Source organism: Anser cygnoides, chromosome 7, assembly GCF_040182565.1.
Source record: "Anser cygnoides isolate HZ-2024a breed goose chromosome 7, Taihu_goose_T2T_genome, whole genome shotgun sequence".
Lineage (NCBI taxonomy): Eukaryota > Metazoa > Chordata > Aves > Anseriformes > Anatidae > Anser > Anser cygnoides.
This window is the reverse complement of record NC_089879.1, coordinates 13,901,786-13,918,559: the sequence shown is the minus strand read 5'-3', so window position 1 is coordinate 13,918,559 and position 16,774 is coordinate 13,901,786. Positions and strand designations below refer to the sequence as shown.

General features: G+C 52.9%; 1 protein-coding gene across 2 annotated transcripts in view; it reads left to right on the top strand.

Moving 5' to 3' along the window:
• Nucleotides 1-1,482: 1,482 nt before the first annotated feature.
• SUFU (SUFU negative regulator of hedgehog signaling) overlaps nucleotides 1,483-16,774 on the top strand; it is an 89,700-nt gene continuing 74,408 nt past the window's right edge. The window contains exons 1-2 of one of the 2 annotated variants that reach the window (XM_067000297.1): nucleotides 1,483-1,789; nucleotides 5,309-5,443. In XM_067000297.1, coding sequence (XP_066856398.1) covers nucleotides 1,608-1,789; nucleotides 5,309-5,443 — 317 coding nt within the window. In that variant the 5' untranslated portion in view covers nucleotides 1,483-1,607. The remainder of the gene's footprint in view (nucleotides 1,790-5,308; nucleotides 5,444-16,774) is intronic. The other variant, XM_067000298.1, reaches the window with a different exon arrangement.

The following is a 16,774-nucleotide window of genomic DNA, read 5'->3' as shown; positions in this document are numbered from 1 at the left end:
TCTGGAACAGCTGCTGCCTCCTTCCCTCGTGGATAGGCATCTGGGTGTCTGCTTGCTAGCTGCTTGGTTGGACACGGCCTCAATTTTATTGTGAGTTACTTTATTTTTGCAATAAAAGGCATGTTTAGAGTAAATTCTCAAATATTTAAATAAATGCAACAAGCAGCAGTGCCCATCCTAACCTCTCCGCACTCGGTAGTCCTTGTTTTCTCTACGCTGATGGAAAAGCAGCACGCTCCCCTCGCCAAAGCATGCGGGAGTGCTGAGCATGTGCCGGCTCACGCTTACACACGAGGTCTGCGGGACCGCAGGCGTGCGCATCTTCAGAGCGTGCAGTGTGCAGGTTAAGATCCTCGATCAGACAGCCTTGGGGCTCCCCCTCATTCTGCATCGCTTCTCAGCTGCCTCTGTGCTACCTACAAATACAGAAAGGCGTGCAGCAGACAAAGTCCAACAGAAGCAGCTGCTGAGCTGCAGTTTACAGCCTCAGTTCTTTAGGGAAAATTTGCAGAGGCTTGAGTGGGTGGCAGAGGGCATACGGCAGCCCTCTGCCCAGTATCCCCCCTGCCAGGGCTCCTGCCCCAGCCTCAGGGCTCATCCTGCAGCTGCCCCTTCCTCTTCCCTGAAGCCAGTATCCTGCTGCTCCAAGGGCCTTGTGGGGGCTGCCTTCCCTCACGGCCGCAGGACTTTCCTTGCAGTACACCCCTGTGGCTCCATCCCAGCCTATGGCTCCCCCTACAGCAGCTCGCTTCCCCACAAGCCCCCCAGCTCCCCTCACAGTCCCCGTATCTCCCCCCAGCTCCCCTCAGACCCCATAGTTCCCCTCACAGGACCCCAGCTCCACTCACAACTTCCCCAGAGACCCCATACATACCTCCCCTCACAGACCCCCCAGCCCCCCTCAGACCCCCCGGCCCCTGCCCGCCTCATAGATCCCCTCACAGCCCCCCTAGCTCCTCACAGCCACCCCCAGGCCCCCCCAACTCCCCTCGCAGCCCCCCCAGACCCCATAGATCCCCTCACAGCCACCCCAGCTCCCCTCAGACCCCTCCAGCTCCCCTCACAGCCCCCCCCGCTCTCCCCACAGCCCCCCCAGATCCCCTCACAGCCCCCCCAGACCCTATATCTCTCCTCACAGCCCCTCAGCTCCCCTCACAGCCCCGCCAGACCCCCTATCTCCCCTCACAGCCCCCCAGCTCCCCTCACAGACCCCCCAGACCCTCTAGCTCCCCTCACAGCCCCCCAAGACCCCCTATCTCCCCTCACAGCCCCTCAGCTCCCCTCACAGCCCCCCCAGACCCCATGGATCCCAGCCCCCCAGCTCCCCTCACAGCCCCCCCACCCCCCCCACCAGGGGTCGCGCTCACAGCGCGGCGCGGCGGGGGGGGGAGGGGGGGGGGGGAGAGGCGCGGCCGCCCTCCGCGCCGCGCGCCGCCATTGGCGGAGCCGCGCCGTCAATCACCGTCGCCATGGCAGCCGGGGGCCCGCCCCCCTCCTCCCGCAGCGCCGCGCCGCGCAGCGCCGCTTGGGCCGGGCCGGGCCGGGAAGCGGAGCGGGGCCGGGAAGCGGAGCGGAACCGGAGCGGAACCGGAGCAGCCGGCGCCGCCATGGAGGGCGCGCGGCCTGGCGGGGGTGCCCCCGCGGGAGGGCCGGGCTCCGGGTCGGGCTCGGGCTCGGGCTCGTTCCCGTCGCTCTTCCCGCCGGGGCTGCACGGGATCTACGGCGAGTGCCGCCGCCTGTACCCCGAGCAGCCCAACCCGCTGCAGGTCACCGCCATCCTCAAGTACTGGTGAGCCCCGGGGGGGGGCACTGGGGTCTGGGGGGGGAATACGGGGGTCTGGGGGGGGAATACGGGGGTCTGGGGGGGGATATGGGGGTCTGGGGGGGGATATTGGGGTCTGGGGGGGGATATTGGGGTCTGGGGAGACAATATTGGGGTCTGAGAGGGGAGTGGTGGGGTCTAGGGGGGCAACAGAGGGGTATTGGGGGAGCAGAGGGGCTGGAGGGAGCTGTGGGGTCTGGGGGAGCTGTGGGGTTGTGGAGGGAACAGTGGGGTTTGAGGGGGGAGTTGTGGGGCGAGAGGGGTGTTGAGGAAAGGAGTTGGGCTGCAGGGGCTTGGGGGAGCAGGGAGAGCTTGGGGGGGTTTGGGGGAGCGGTGGGGCAGGAATGGGGTTTGGGGGAGCAGGGGGGCTTTGAGGGGTTTGGGGGAGCAGGGAGAGCTGCAGGGGGTTGCAGCAAGGGGAGAGGCCGGGGGCTGCAGGCTGAGGCCCGGGGAGATGCCCAGGAAGGTCCGGGGGTGCCGTGGGGTGCCACAGGGCCGCGTGCTGGGTGTCAGGGAGGTGTGGGGGCCGGAGGCAGGGCCTAGAGGCAGCTCTGCAGAGCGGGGATGTGGGGGGATGCGTTTTTGGGGTGACCTGGAGTGAGGGATGGGGCTGATGAGGGCCTTGGCTGGGGCAGGGCGTGGGGAAGGGGAGCGCGTTTCCCTCGGTGGGGCAGTTCCTCAGGGGGCTGGAGCTGCTTCTCCTGGGCAGGAGGCTCAGGCTCTGCCTTCTGACCCGGAGTTTGGGGTGCGGGCATGGCTGGGATTAATGGGATTGCACCAGCCTCTGAGCCCGGTGCGTGCTGTGCGCGCCCGTAAACCCGGGGGACCGAACCAGCTTCTCCTGCCCTCATGTAGCCACGTGTTACCACGGGCTGGGAATCTGCTGCCTCTTCCCCTCTCTGCTGACCCGGTGTCTGACACCAGTCGCAGCAGTTGTTTACGTGGGAGAGTGGCACGAAGGAAGCACTTGGATGTTTGGCTGTCGGGATAAGTGTCTAGCCCCGTGGGAAGAGGAGTCCCTTCTGCTTCTTGCCCTTGCCGTGCTGCTCAGCCCTCTCTTCTGGACCGAAGGAACACGGTCAGGTCTGCCTGGAGTGTCTGGTGGGCCTGACGTTGACCAGTCCCTAGTCCGGCACCGTGAAAAAGTTTAGTAAAAGCTTAATAACTGTAAAATAAATTTACAGCTCATTTTAACATGTCTCTATCTAGCTGAGTCCTGGGCGGCAGCAGAATAATATCCGTCCTGTGCTCTGCTCTGACTGAGCTATTGCTGTTGCCTCCCAAAGTGCTGTCTTTAATGAGCTTCTAGCAAGAAATATGCCTGCTAGTTGTTGTTGCTTAGATTTTTTGGGTAAATCACTTAAACTGGCACGGTGGGCTGAGATAATTTCCTAATCAGCCGCGTGGGGCAGTCCTGCGGTACTTCAGCGCTGGTCTGATCAGATTTTTACACCTGTTTGTACCCAGGTTTGTAAGGAAGGGTGGCAGAGACCCTCGTTTGGGAAGGAACCTGGCTTCTCGTTTGCTCGAGGGGTTGGTCGGGGCTTCCCTGCAGCTGGGGCTCGGACGCAGGAGGAGGTGGTGGCGGTGGGTCCCACGGGCGGCGCTGCCAAGGCCTGTTTGCGCTGGCACTTCGGGCTTTTTTTGAAACTGCCGAGCAAAGTTCCCCGCCTTAGGAGAAATATTGTAACGCTAATCAGCTTGTAATTATACACAGCAGCTCCTCCGTGGTTAGCAGGAGTTTTGTTGTTCGGGGAGCCGAAGGGCTCGCCCAGCGGAGCAGGGATTTCCTTCGTGGCGCTGGGGGATCTGCGGAGCCGCTTACCTGTGAGATTTGGGGTTCGGATGTGCGGCGTTTTCGTGGAACGAGCCTTTTTTTTTTTTGTCTTTTCAACACGATTTGCATGTCTTGGGAGAAGGTTCGTGATTGCAATCGGGACTTCTTGGAAGAGCTCCTGGCTATATTTGTAGCGGCTGTGCGCTGAGCTCGCTTTTGGTTTTAAAACACGGCTGGGTGTTTCCATGCCTTGAGGCCTAAGGCTGCTGGTGAAAAAGCAAATTTGCAGCCTCCTTGTTCTGTGATAGACTTTGAGGAGGGCAGAACCGAGGCTGGCCTGCTGGTTTTCCGTCGCCTGTCCTGAACCGAGGCCCAGAGCTGGAGAACCGGAGCGCTGACCTGTGGTCTGCGGCCGCTGGGAGCGTTGTCGGAGGGTAGCTGTGAGAAGCCCGCCTGCCTCTGAGCAACCCCCTAAAGACTTCTCAGGGGAAACGCACGGGGAATTTTCCGTCTTTTTTCTCGCAGTGGAGCTGTTTCCTCTCTGCCCGCTTTGGGTTCCTTGGCCAGAAACTTCGGCGCGCGCTTACCACCAGGCAGGGAGAGGTGCTGCGCGGACGCGAACCCCGTTTTTCCCCCCGAGGCCACGCTTCTTGCTCCTGAATGAGCTCCGCGAGTAGAGAACGCAACAGATTTGTACCTGTAGCTTTGAAGTTGGGCTCTTCCTAACAAACTCCTCCGACGCTGACAGGGGGATGGCGGTGCGAGGTCGAACTGTGCAGCAGCGGCCGTGGGCAGGAGGATCGCCCGAGCCGAGCGGCGAGAGCTGTCCCCAAAACTGGGTCAGCGCCCGTGTCAGCAGCCCTGGCGGAGCTCTTCTGTCCCGTGTGCGTTCCTCCAGGCTCAGAGCTGGTGCTGGGTGCTCCTGCGCTTGCGGGGGCTTCAAGGCTTTGCATGTAGGGCGGAGGGCGAGGTGCTTAAGGGTTTGTCCTTTTGTCAAAGCACCCATGCTCCCATGTGAGTCGTTTGACATCTGCGGTGGTGTTAAACCCAGCTTGGGAGCAGGTTTTGTGTGTGTGGGACACGCTTGTTGCTTCGTCTTTTCTTTCTGCTGCAAACCCCCCACGGCAGCTCAGAGCTGTGCGGGTTGGTGCGCCGAGCTCTGCCTCCGGAGCCTTCCCGGCCAGGTGACTTGGTGCTGCTGCTGATTTTCTGAATTGACAGTTTTTCCTCCGCTGTTTTCCTCCACTTCCGTGGCTACGCTCAGAGCTCTGGGTTGCTTTCCTCACAGCGTGGATGTTCGGAGTTGCGCTTTGAGGAACAGCGATGCTCTTTTCAGTGAGGTATGTGCCTCTGGCCCGAATTAGGAGCTTGCAGAGCAGGTACAGCTATCGCTCCTTTACTCGGAGAGTTTTCTGGTTTTCTTTGTTTTGTGGAAGTTTTAATACGATTTTCCAGACGTCTTCATGCTTTAATGTTAAAAACATTGCAGTATTTTGCACACATGCACGTTGCCTTCCTGTGCTCCATGCTTTCTGGACTTAACCCAACCTTCCTCCTCATTTTTTCAGAGGTAACTAGGCCATGCTAATCTTATCGCTAGCTGTGATTTAAGGCAGGTCCATCTACAGCCCCTTGTAGAATCTGCGGAGACTTCCCACTTGTCTTGAATAAGCTGATTTACCTGAGAATCTTTTTTGTTTTTAATGCAGGCTGGGGGGACCTGATCCTCTGGACTACGTTAGCATGTACAGAAACGTGGGAAACCCAGCGCTGAACGTTCCTGAGCACTGGCACTACGTCAGCTTCGGGCTGAGCGACTTGTACGGAGACAACAGAGTGCACGAGTAAGCATCACCCACGTCCCGGTGCTGTGCGTTGTGTTTTGTGTCACGTTTGGGGGAGTGGAAGTAGAACCCCGTCCTGCTGTTCGTGTTATTTGAACAGCTGCTTTTCTGCTGAGAGTACCGTAGCCCTGGTCTTCTGGGGGGTGACGTGTGCCTGGGTTGGGATGCAGAAGAATTACTGTGTTCCCCTCTTCAAGCGCTGCGTGCAATATATGTCCTTGTTAGTGTTGTAAGTTGAGTGATTTGTGTTTTTTTTTTTCTTTTTTAACTACCAGGGAAACTTTTTTTAGCTGAATGTCTTGTGTTTTTCCCTCTTGATAGTCTGCTGTGCTCATATGCTTCAATCCCGACTCCTCCCTGTGCATGTTACATGCCTTCCTCTGGAAAACTGCTGTCAGGGCATTTTTCCTGTTGCTGGCACGGCAGCGTTACTGTCAGCAAGTGGACTGCCACCCAAGTGCCTGCTGCATGAAGTGTGAGTCTCTGGTAACAGAAGTATAAAACAATTGACTGACTTTCTTCTCTGCGGTAATGATTACCTTAGATCGCTGGTACAGACGGTCTTCAGGAGGTGTTTTGTGTTAGGTGGGGCAAGTAGCATGATCTAATCTTGTTATTGTCTTGCTTTCACCGACTTTGCTCCTTAACTCCAGGTAAAATAAGCAGTCACCAAGCTTTCAGAGTCTTGGGGCTCTGAACGTGGATCCCTTAACCAGGCAGAAATGGCAGGTTTCTGCTGTTGCTGTTCAGCGAAACTCCTGTGCTGTTTCATCGTTGCGGGCTAAATATCCGTGATGAATGGCGCAGCAGAAGCCCTGATTTGTTCATCCAAGCTTTTCCTCTTCTGTTTGTCTTGGTTGAGTTTCAGCCAGCAGTCTTTACGGGTTTTGTTTTACCCAGGTGCTTCTCTTGCAACAGCGGCAGCTGAGCAGTTTCTTTAACCTTACCCATGTCCTCAAGGCAGTTTCTTCTGTTTGTGGATACAGAGCTGTTTTTCAGAGGTCTCTTTTAAGAGCGGTGTTTACACAGAAACCCAGTGTCACTGAGACCTGCCTGGGGCGTTTTGACCAACGCATCTGGCAACAAACACCATTCATTAGGTGCTGGGGCAGAGACAGGGTAGGGCAAATAAAAGGTGAAAGAAACGAAAAGAAGCTTAAAGGTTTCCTTCCCTTGCTTTCACAAGAGACCCAGCCATGGACATGCAGGCCTTCACACGATGTCTTTGTTCTCAAATCATGAGATTTCATCTTTGCCACTGAAAATCTGAGGTTGCCAAGATTAGGCAACCTGTGTTTTCCAGCCTCGTTCTACTGGAAGTTAATTTTGGAGGGAGTAAGTGCTGTGCTGGCTTCCTCTTCTTGGTGGCTTGCCAGCCTGAGGCTTTCTCGTGGTGAGAGTATTCTTCAGTCAGACTCACTGCTGGTGGGTTTGGGAGAGAGCAGCGGGAGGATGTGGGGGTCTCAGCTGAAGACGTGAAGGGTGAGGAATGGCTTAATGTGTGGCTTGAGTGAAGAAGCAAACTGTGTACGGACACCACCACCTCTTGTGCCCAGAGTGTGGCGTGTGGTCTGGTTTCTCAGCCCCCGACTGCTCTCAGCTAAATCAAAGCCTGTTTGTTCTGTAGTGGGAAGCCTGGGGGAGGAGGAGAGAAACTATCACACAGGTACGTCACAGCCTTAAGGAGCATTTCCACTCTTGTCTGTGTGGGCTGCCGCAGCGTTCCTGGGCTCTGGAGCAGGTCATCCGTGTGTCACTCGTCCTGTGAGGTTCATCCGACTGCAGTTTGTCGCCTTTATTTTAGCCTCACTCTTGGAGCTGCAACGCTTAGGATTGCCTGGGCTGTCAAGAGGGCTTTATCACAAATAGTCTTAATACACAGCGCGTGTGGTAAAGCTGTCAGAGCCTCAGCATCTCTCAGACGGTAAGCGTGAAGTGATCAGCAGGTAGGTGAGCACTGGGGACGGGCAGAGGAAAGGAGCTCAGCCCCACCAGCAGTTCTGTTCCCTGCTCCTGAAACACCACTGCCACGTGGACTGCACGGCTCCGGACTGGCGCTGTGCGTGCTCAAGAAGCTCTCAGTCTCCAGGAGGGAATGAGAAAGCCCCTGTTTACGGCCTCTGCTGCTCAAAGGGCTTGGAAATTCTGCTGTCCCAAAGCATCCTGCGGGACGGCTGGCAGGAGAGTGGGGTGACAGGGGCGCTGTTTAAATCTTTGGAAGATTTCCTTTAAAGCTGGCGTGGCACTGAACTCTGCTGGCCAGCGGAGACAGCTGCTGGTCTGTGGCTTCTGGTTTGTTTTCCAACTCTCCCTGCAAGGAGCGCAGAGCTGGACCTGCCCGTGACAGACAGCGAGGTTGCAGTGATAGAGGCGTGTGTCCCTGAGCTCGCTGCCTTTCATCCTTTGGAGGATAGATAGCGCTGCTGAGGACCCTTTTAATCTCCCCACTTGACTTTGGGTAACACGTGGCTTGTTTCTGGTGGACCTCTTCTGGTGATACAGGATGATGTAGACCAATTATAATGCAGTACTAAACGAGAAGGACTTTTTGATGATTTTTTCAGTGATCCAGGGCTGAGTTGAAGGCCCCTATATTTTTATTTATAATGGGATAGCAAACAGATGTAGCGTGTAACACGAAAATGTTGACTTTAATTTATATTTTTTAATAAGAACCTGAAAAGCCTGAAGTGGAGCTCTCCCTGTGCCTCCTTGTTGACAGATTTATTTTCAGTTAAAACAGCACTATTTCCTGCCCTGCTTACATATCAGCTCCGCTCCGCTTATACAACCAGCCTGTTTCTGAGAGTCCACGGAATAACGGGGAAGAAATCTCAGAATTTCAAACGGGGGAGCCCTATTTCATTTAAAAACACTCAGTGCTTCATGGCATAGTGGCAACCACGACACCAGCTGTGCGGGGCTGATGGCTCTCCAAATCCTAAACCCTGATGTCAGGGCGGCATTAGGGAACCGCCGGCCTTGCAGGGGGATTGCCAAGCCCCTCGCCTGGCAGTAAGTCTCTCCAGTCAAGCGTGCTGCACAACTCGAGTGGCAGCAGAAGACCTTCCGGGACGTTTTAGCAAGTTAATTGCCATTTCCAACTTTTTCTGTCTACTTTAAAATGAAAACGGATGGGTAACTGCTTGAACTTAGTGAGCGGGGTTAGAGTACAGCCTCGTGTTTCATTTTTTGACTGCTCTTGCTGTCAGAAAGAGACGTGTTGTTCGCTGCAGCGATGACTAGGTGCACAGGTTGTGAGTACGGGGCCGTGGGACACATCCGGCTCTCTTTTCCACCCCACAGGGGACCCGTCCCTGTGCATCAGGGCATAGCACGGTGCTGCAGGCACCTGCTCCTTCCCTGGCTCCCAGCCCTGATGGTGACTTCTGGCTACACAGACAGCAGCCATCAGAGAAGCTGTTCCTGTAGTTCCCCAAGTGCTCACCCTTTTTTTTTGGTTCGGAAGTGCCTGTAAAATGAGGCTCGTGGTGCGATAGGATTCCTGAAAGCCTGGAAGAGTCTTATGTGTACTCAGATGGCAAGGCTGTCATTCAGAGCCACGGTAGGAAGCAAAAGTTAAATTACGGCTCGGTTAGGAGATAAGGTTTGTACGCGGGGCCTTCCCACATCCCAAGAAGAAACACACCAACCGCGTTTTGCTGTTTAGCCTTTTATGCGAATGCCAATAATTGGGTTTCCCGACCTACACAAACTTCACGTCGACGAGGGTTTGTTTTTTTTTTCTTTTCCTCTCTCTTTTTGCCTGGCAGCTTGCCAGGGGGCTGAGCGCAGCATCCCTCCCATCTGCGTGAAGCCGCCCAGATTTCAGCTGCCTCGGTCTCTCCTACAGCCGCGCGGTGCCACCCGCCGAGGGGACGGGTCCCCGTGCCTGCCGGGATAACGGGGTGGCTCTGTGGGTGGTGCCTCCCCATTAAAGGTGAGGGTAAGCATGAGCCTTTCACGATCTCCCCGTCCAGCTTGTGTTCTGCTGCCTCGTATAGCTCCTCTGAATGACCCGGGCTTGTAAGAGGGCAGGGATGCTTGTTAGAGCTGGGAGGAAGAAAAAGGAGCGCAAAACTGGATCAGGTAACAAATGCGAGGCTTGCAGAGGGGTGGATGTTTTCTGGAAGGCTTTTTCCGAGTGTGAAAGGAGTTTGAAAAGAGTATTTAGAAAATAGCCTGGAAGTTGGAACGAGCGCTCTCTTTCTTTTGAGTGCACGCTGGCTTCTCTTTTGAGCCCGCATGAATGTAGGATGGAGTGGTGCTGACAGCTGTCACTTTAGTGGCCTCTTAGTTCTGTAGCCTTTCGTAAATTTAAAAGCTCGCTGCCCTCAGCTTGCCAGCCTTTAGCCTTAAATTTTGGTATTTAATGGGTCCCTAAGTGCTTTCTAAACCACAAGTCTAAAGCACCACTGAAATATTACACCAAACTCCAAGGTGACAGTGAGCTCTTTCTAAATGGCGCGGACGACTCTGCCCTTCTTTGTCTTCACCAAGATGCAATAAAACAAAGGGCCTTTTAGGAGACAGTAAATTAGAGGTGGATGGCGGTGGTTGTTACAGATCAATATTTCAGAGAAGGTTTTGAAACAGCATTGATAGAATACAGGGTACAAGTGGAGAAATGAAAGATCAAACCAGTTTGGGAGCCGAGCATGAAATTCCAGGAAAATTACTAAAACCCCAAAGTTTTCTTCCATCTTCTGTGGTGTCCAGTTTCTTGCAAGTGTGGGATTGAAGCATGCTTGACGCAGAAGACCCTCGGGACAACTTCTTTTGAAATAGCAGCACAGAGGTGCCAGCCCCTCCTCATCCTCACCTTGCTTCACTTGGCTGCTAGCTCTGAAGCCAGGCGACACCTGCTGCGTAAGGGCTGACTACTTGGTAGCCAATCTGGGACTTGGTAGCCACTTCGGGGTATGGAATAGCGAAGCCAGGTTGAGTTTGGGGACAGATCTTCAAGTTGAGGACCTTCTGGGCACTGTTGCTGGAGAATAGAGCATCTGCCCCTGCTAAAGGGAGTGACATGGGAACGGACATCGGCAAGCCTCGGTTTAGGAAGGAGGTGCCAGAGCTAAGATGGGAGGGAGGAGAGTCTGAGATGAACGCTGAACCCTCCTTTTCTTACTGGTTTTGTTCCGCTAGCAGAGGCTGACCCCAAATGTAGTGCTTATTTTTCTGATCAGGCTTCTTTCTGAGGCAGAGGGGAGAGGAAATGTTGTGGCAGAGTGGGAAGGCAGAGGGTACAGGATTAGGGAGCTCTGTGACCAGGAAAAAGTGTTTCCTTTTGGTAACAGCTTATATGAGGCTCCATCAGAGTTGAAATGAGTAGTTTGAGATGCAGGGGTCAACAAGATCCATTTTTGATGAATTTGTGCCTGGATTTTTTTCATGCCTACCGAGATATGAGCTAGCCTGAGGTTTTTTTTCCAAACTTAGGGTACTTGTACCAGCTCTCTCCCACATGGATTCCCTGGTGTCTAGAAACACAGCTGTGCTTCCACGATGCCTGCTGGGAGCACCTGTAGGTCCATCGGTCCATCTCTTCTGCCTGTTTGTGTCTGCTTGGTAGGAATGTGGTGGTCTGGGGACTTCTCTTCCTTTGCAGAGCTTTGAATTGCCCAACAAGTTCAAAAATGGGGACGTTTTAAAGACCCACGAGTGTGATGTAACATTCAATTCCACGTTTCCCCAGCAGAAACCAGCTCAACCAAGCATCGTGCCCACTTACGCACCCCGTCGGTGGTGTCCCCCGGTGGCTGGGGCAGCGCACCGGGACTGGGACTTGTGTTCCTCTGCTGGAGGCAGACCTCCCTTGAAGCTACGGGCACCATGGGGAAACCTTTTTTTTCCCCCTCCTCCCAGGCAGAGAGTGCACTTGGCTTCCAAATGTCATTTGCTGGAGGTAGTTAGCACCATTAATAACGTGGAAGATGGAGGCCACCTACGGAGAGGTCTGCTCCGTGCTGCGGTCTGTCTGTGTGCCTGCGGAGCTCGGGGGACCAGAGCACGCCTGAGCTGTGCTAGATTTGGAAATTTTTTTTTTTTTTTGAAGCATCTAAGGAAATTCGTTTAACGTTTGCTGTAAAGTAGTTGAATTTACAAGAAGGCCTGTTTTCAATAAAAAAGGAAAAGATTGGATGTAAGTTTACAGCTGAGCGTTCCCGAAAGCAAGGCCGGCTTCCTGCTCAGTAGCGCATCTGCGCGTGCATCCTGGTAAGAGGAGCCTCTGCTGCCATGCGGGGCCGGGGCACGGTGTTCAAAGCAGGCAATTTCGGTTCTGTCAGCAGAAATGCATCTGTGAGCTCGGCGTACGGGAGGGGAGTTGGCCCCAGACAGGGCTCCCTTGCTGTCGTCCCCCGGCTGGGCTGGCGCGGGACGAGCTCACACGCTCCGCTCTCCCAGCGGGTTCAGCCTGCCGGGAGCAGGAGCGACTGGGGATCAAACCTGGGTCTTCCTCTGAAAGATTGCTTAATTTGATGAAGATCAGCTTAGGATGTTCTAAAAAGCAGTAATTAAAAGATAGAGTTGTTTTTTTGTCTTGGTGGGACATGAAGGTAAAAGCATTTCTTCGTCTGTGTGGCCACTCCAGCTGTGAGATCAAAGGAACGTTGACTTTTTTTTTATCCTTCTGGTTGCTGGAATAACGATACTAACAAAATGAACCTTTGAAGAGATGCATCTGAATGCTGTTACTCGGACCTAATCCCTTTTTCTCCTCAATGCTAGGAGCATGCCTTGCTAGCTGGTGCAGTGCTAGGGTAGTGTGTGTGCATCGTGGTGGGACGGTGGTTGCCAATTAGCAGATTTATTTTAAAATTTGAGCTGTCAGCATTTTCCCCCCCCCTTAAGCTGCAAACCCCACGGTGATTACTAAACTCGTCTGCCTTTCTACTGTCATCTCAATTTTGAATCGAGGCCCAATAGGCAGTGACACCGGGCTAACAAAGGAGGGCTGTAAATCTTTGGTGGTCTCCCATTCACATGGTATTCCCTCCCCTGGACAAAGGGGTGGCTAGGGCTCCGGGTGCCACGCTGCCTCCAGGGATGGTAAACAAGGGATGGATGGCTTGGGGGAGGCATTTGTGATCAGTTGACAAAGCTGATTTGGGTAGCTGGGATGCCACCTGACAAAGAGGCCTGAGGTTTAAAGAGGGATTCTGCTAGGGCTCTTAAGAACAAAAAGGAGAGGGGGGGAAAAAAAAGACCAGAAAAGTATTTTTTGTAGGATGTAACCAGGGTGGGAGGAGGTGAAGAGGTACTCGGCCATTCTTGGGGAGCTCTGATTTAAGCCCAGAGGGTAGAAACAAGGGAAGGAGGGAGGGAAGGGTGCACAGATGGCTCATTGTTTTGTCTAGCTCGGCATTCTTGCACTGCCGAAGCGAAGGGCGATTGTTTTAAAATCCCTTTTGCAAAGGGAGCTGTTTGCTTTTCAGCTATCGCTCGTCCCTGAAGATGCAAACTGTAAACCAGAGGGGCTGGGCTTTTACCACCCCTGTGTTTCGGAGGGTCAGGGCTGGAGCCGAGGGCACGGGGCGCTTGTGGGGCGGCGAGGCGTCACCCGTAGGGGAACGGGGAAAGAGCCGCAGCAGTGGGAAGGGGATGCACACGGGGAAGGGGATGCACACGGAGGGGCTGATGTAAAGCAGCATCCACCCTGGGGAGCTGTACCAGGGGGCGAAGCATGGCATAAACCTGGCACGCACCTGACCTGCCAAGGTACCTGATGCGCAACGCAGGTTTCTTGCAGCGTTTAATTTTTTCGTAGCCGATGGTTCATTAGTCCAGAGAACCGTGCGGCCGTTCCCATACTGTTATTCTTTCTACCGGTGCAGCTCCTTCCCCCGCCTCCCCTGTGGATTGTTGTGGCCTTTCTGGAGCGGGGGCCTTTTTTGGCATGGTCGACAAAAATAAACCATAAAGGCTGCTGTTGTTATGAACGAGGCTCAACAGGGGAATTTTACCAGTAGAAGTACAGCAATATAATTATACTGGTAGACTAGTTACAGTAAATTTCCTCATGAAGACAAGCCTTAAGTTGACATTTCCTAGCTAAGTTGAATCCATATGTATAACCTTATTACGCAGAAATAATGTGTCTCTGGGCCTTGAATTCTTTTTTACCCAGAAGAGTAGCATTGAGCAGAAAAGCAAAGAAGTCGATATTCGAAGATGGATGGGGGATTTTCGGTAACAGAGCGGCTGTGAGGAGTTGTATGCTGAACTGTTTTACAGAGTAGGTTATTTCTCAGAGAGCGATCAGGAGCTTTCTTTTCCCTGGAATTACGGCTCAGCCCCCAAGGGTCTTTCCCTACCTGTTGAGTTGGCGAAGACTTCTTGAGGTGCTCATCAGTATATTTTTGAATGCACCCTTTGCGATGAAAAAAAGACTAGATAACAGCTCAGCAAGTAAAGAGACATTGTCTCGATTTCTGCAGCTAATGAAGTGAAAGATCAGGGATTGCATCCCAGATCCAGCAGGACACACAGGTGTCCAAACTCTGGTTGAAATCTGGAGTGCAGGCTCCTCAAAGCTCCTGAATGCCTATTGTTCCTTGAGCTCATTTATCGTGCAGCTGAGAACTTAATTGTGCCAGCGTCCTAAAAATGTGGTAAAGGGTCTGCTGAAGTTCTTTCCTGCCTTTTTCTTTTTACTTGTGCTCTTTAGCCAGCAGGAAGGTAATGGGAGACACCAGTGTTTATGTTCTAAGTAAGCCGTTAGAGCCTGAAACTTTTAGGCAATACTGAAAACAACTAGCTGTAGCTGTCAGCATAGCTTCTAACTTGGGGTTTTTCTCTTATTCTTTCCACTCTCGCATACTGCTTTTGAAAGCCGCTTTTGTTATGCGAATGGATTCCTCCCAGCAGCTGCAGAACTTTCCGCAGTAGGAGCTAGGAAGGAGCCAGCAGACACCGCGAGGAAAGTTGGTGCCCTTTCCTCAGGGGCTCACCAAGCACAGCAACGCTGCCCTTCCAGCCACGCTGGCCCCAACGGGCCCTTTGCTTACGTCCTTTTGGCTGGCAGGATTGCAGCCGAGCCCTTAGGTGAAGTTTGGGATGTTTGAAGCTTTTTTTATTTTGAAGACCAGGGATGGGAGGTGGGAGGCCTGGGTGGCTCGGCGGGGAGCCCTCGAGCTAAAAAGCATGGCCAGTCCTCTAGTCACTCGATTTCAAATAAATTTTTTTTTTTTGAATATGTGTTTTGGAAAATGTAAGGATGAAACGGTTTGGTCTTGTCAGTTTGATCATGACCATAGCAGGAGATCAAACCATCGCCAACTGATGTAGCTACATCTTTATACCATAAAACAAAATAAAACGAAAACTGCCCTCATGCGGACATCTTTTTGCTGGGGTAAAGGGTGACGTATTCCATGCAGCCTCCTGTTTCATATTTTGGTGCCTTACTCATTTCCCACTTTCAGCTTTTGTCCATGCTGTGCAGAATGTGGAGTTAATTTCCCAGCTCTTCTGTGACCTTTACAGCTAGAATATACAGGCATTTGCTGTATGATATGTGTCACATTACCATCTGAAGTGGGGAAACAGCGTTACTTTCCGTCTGAGAATCAAATTCCTAAGTAACTCGTTGAGGATGGCAGGATGTTTGCAGTAGGCAGGGGATTCAAACCTAGATCACCCGGATGCTGTTTTACGACTGTGAGGGTATTTATTCTGCAGCTTCTTGACGTAGTGTCAGTAACGAAGCAGATCTCTTTGGCACAGACAGGGCCATTTGCCCTTAATCTGCATGCATACATTCATACACGTACAACGCTGCTGGCACTCTCCAGAACGGGAGGATAATGCTTCCAAGCCTCTCAAGCTCGAAGGGATTAACCTCCAGCAGCTAAGCAGGATCCTATCCTTCCTCCACATACCGCTACTTTCATGGCACGGACAGCTGAACCTCAAAGCAGCAACCCCTAAATTGCCTTAATTTGCAGCCCAGCACATTAAAGTGCCCTGAAAGCTGATGGTGGTTTACTTTGACACGCAGGGCTGGAGGCAGCATGGTTCTGGAGCTGGTTCACACATGGGTGGGCAGGAGCCGAGCACAGGAACCGCTTCTCTCAAAGCGAGTTTAACTTGTGTGTTTGTGAATTATCAGCTGCGAGTGCTGTCAGCTCGGGTTTGGACTCGGCACCAGTAGTAAAAGTTCATACCTGTGCTCTTGGCCATAACGCTCTGGGACTGCTGGCGGTCTCTGGTTAATGCCTGCACAGAGGGCGGCTTCCCCCGCCTCTCTGGATCCTCTGCCAGGGTCTAACAGCTATCATGGTGGGGAGAAAGAAAACCACGCAACTTCCTGATGCGTATAATGAGAATTTCCAATTACTTTTGCTATTTTGCTGTGCTTCTCAGAAGGGTCTGGCTCTGTCCGTGCTACGTTTTAAAGTCACTTGTGCTTCTGGTGCTTCTCTCACGCCTGAATGATTTAGGGGTCTCAAAATTGGCCTGTCTGTCAGCTCGACAAAACGTACACAATTTCTGTGCCGCAGGTATCTAAACCACTGGAAAACTGTGCCACTGCCACGTGAGGCAGTTTGACTGCAGGATTAGGTGTAGTGTGGACTTGACACTGTGGTCTGGAGGGTTAGAGGAAAAATCTGGAAATCTGGTGTATCAGTATTCATTGTTTGCAGAAACTGGTTTTAAAAAAAAATCTTCAGCCTTCAGGGACAAGATTGTTACCAGCTGAGTTTTGAAATAAGCTGAATGGTAAAATGTGTGGAATCAGTGTTGTGGATGTGTGAGTGAAACTTCGAGTGAAGTATTTTCTTTCCCTTCTTCTCCATAGTATCATTGCTGCATGGGAGGTCAGTGAAGCAGAGCTCCGTTTTCGTGCTGGCCGGTAGCACAAATTCACGAATTTCACTCGGGTCCATCTGAATGGGGGTTTTCTGAGGGGATCCTACGTGAGCGTTTCAGCGAGCTGAGAAACCTGCCTCCACAGAGCTCTCCGCAGAGCTGCGGAGGAAGTGCCTCTGCATCTGTTTGGATTTAGATGTTGGACTAATTCTCTAAAAACAATTTCTGTTGCTGTTTCTAGAAAGGTTTTCCATTTGGTTGATGGCAAACACATTTGATGCGACGTACTGCAGGAGCGAGCTCTCGGGAACAGTTTCGGGCCCAGCCATAGGCGGGTGTCTCGAGCGCTGCGTGTCACTGTCACCCCGATTTTACTTTGTCAGAAATCTTTAAGCATGTGTTCTTTTTACATTAGTAATTTTCCCTGCTTGTTTATGAAGCGCTTTTTTTAAAATAAACCACGGTAGAAATGAGTCCGGTAAGACTTTCTGTGTGCGGGTTCGGGGCAGTGAGAGC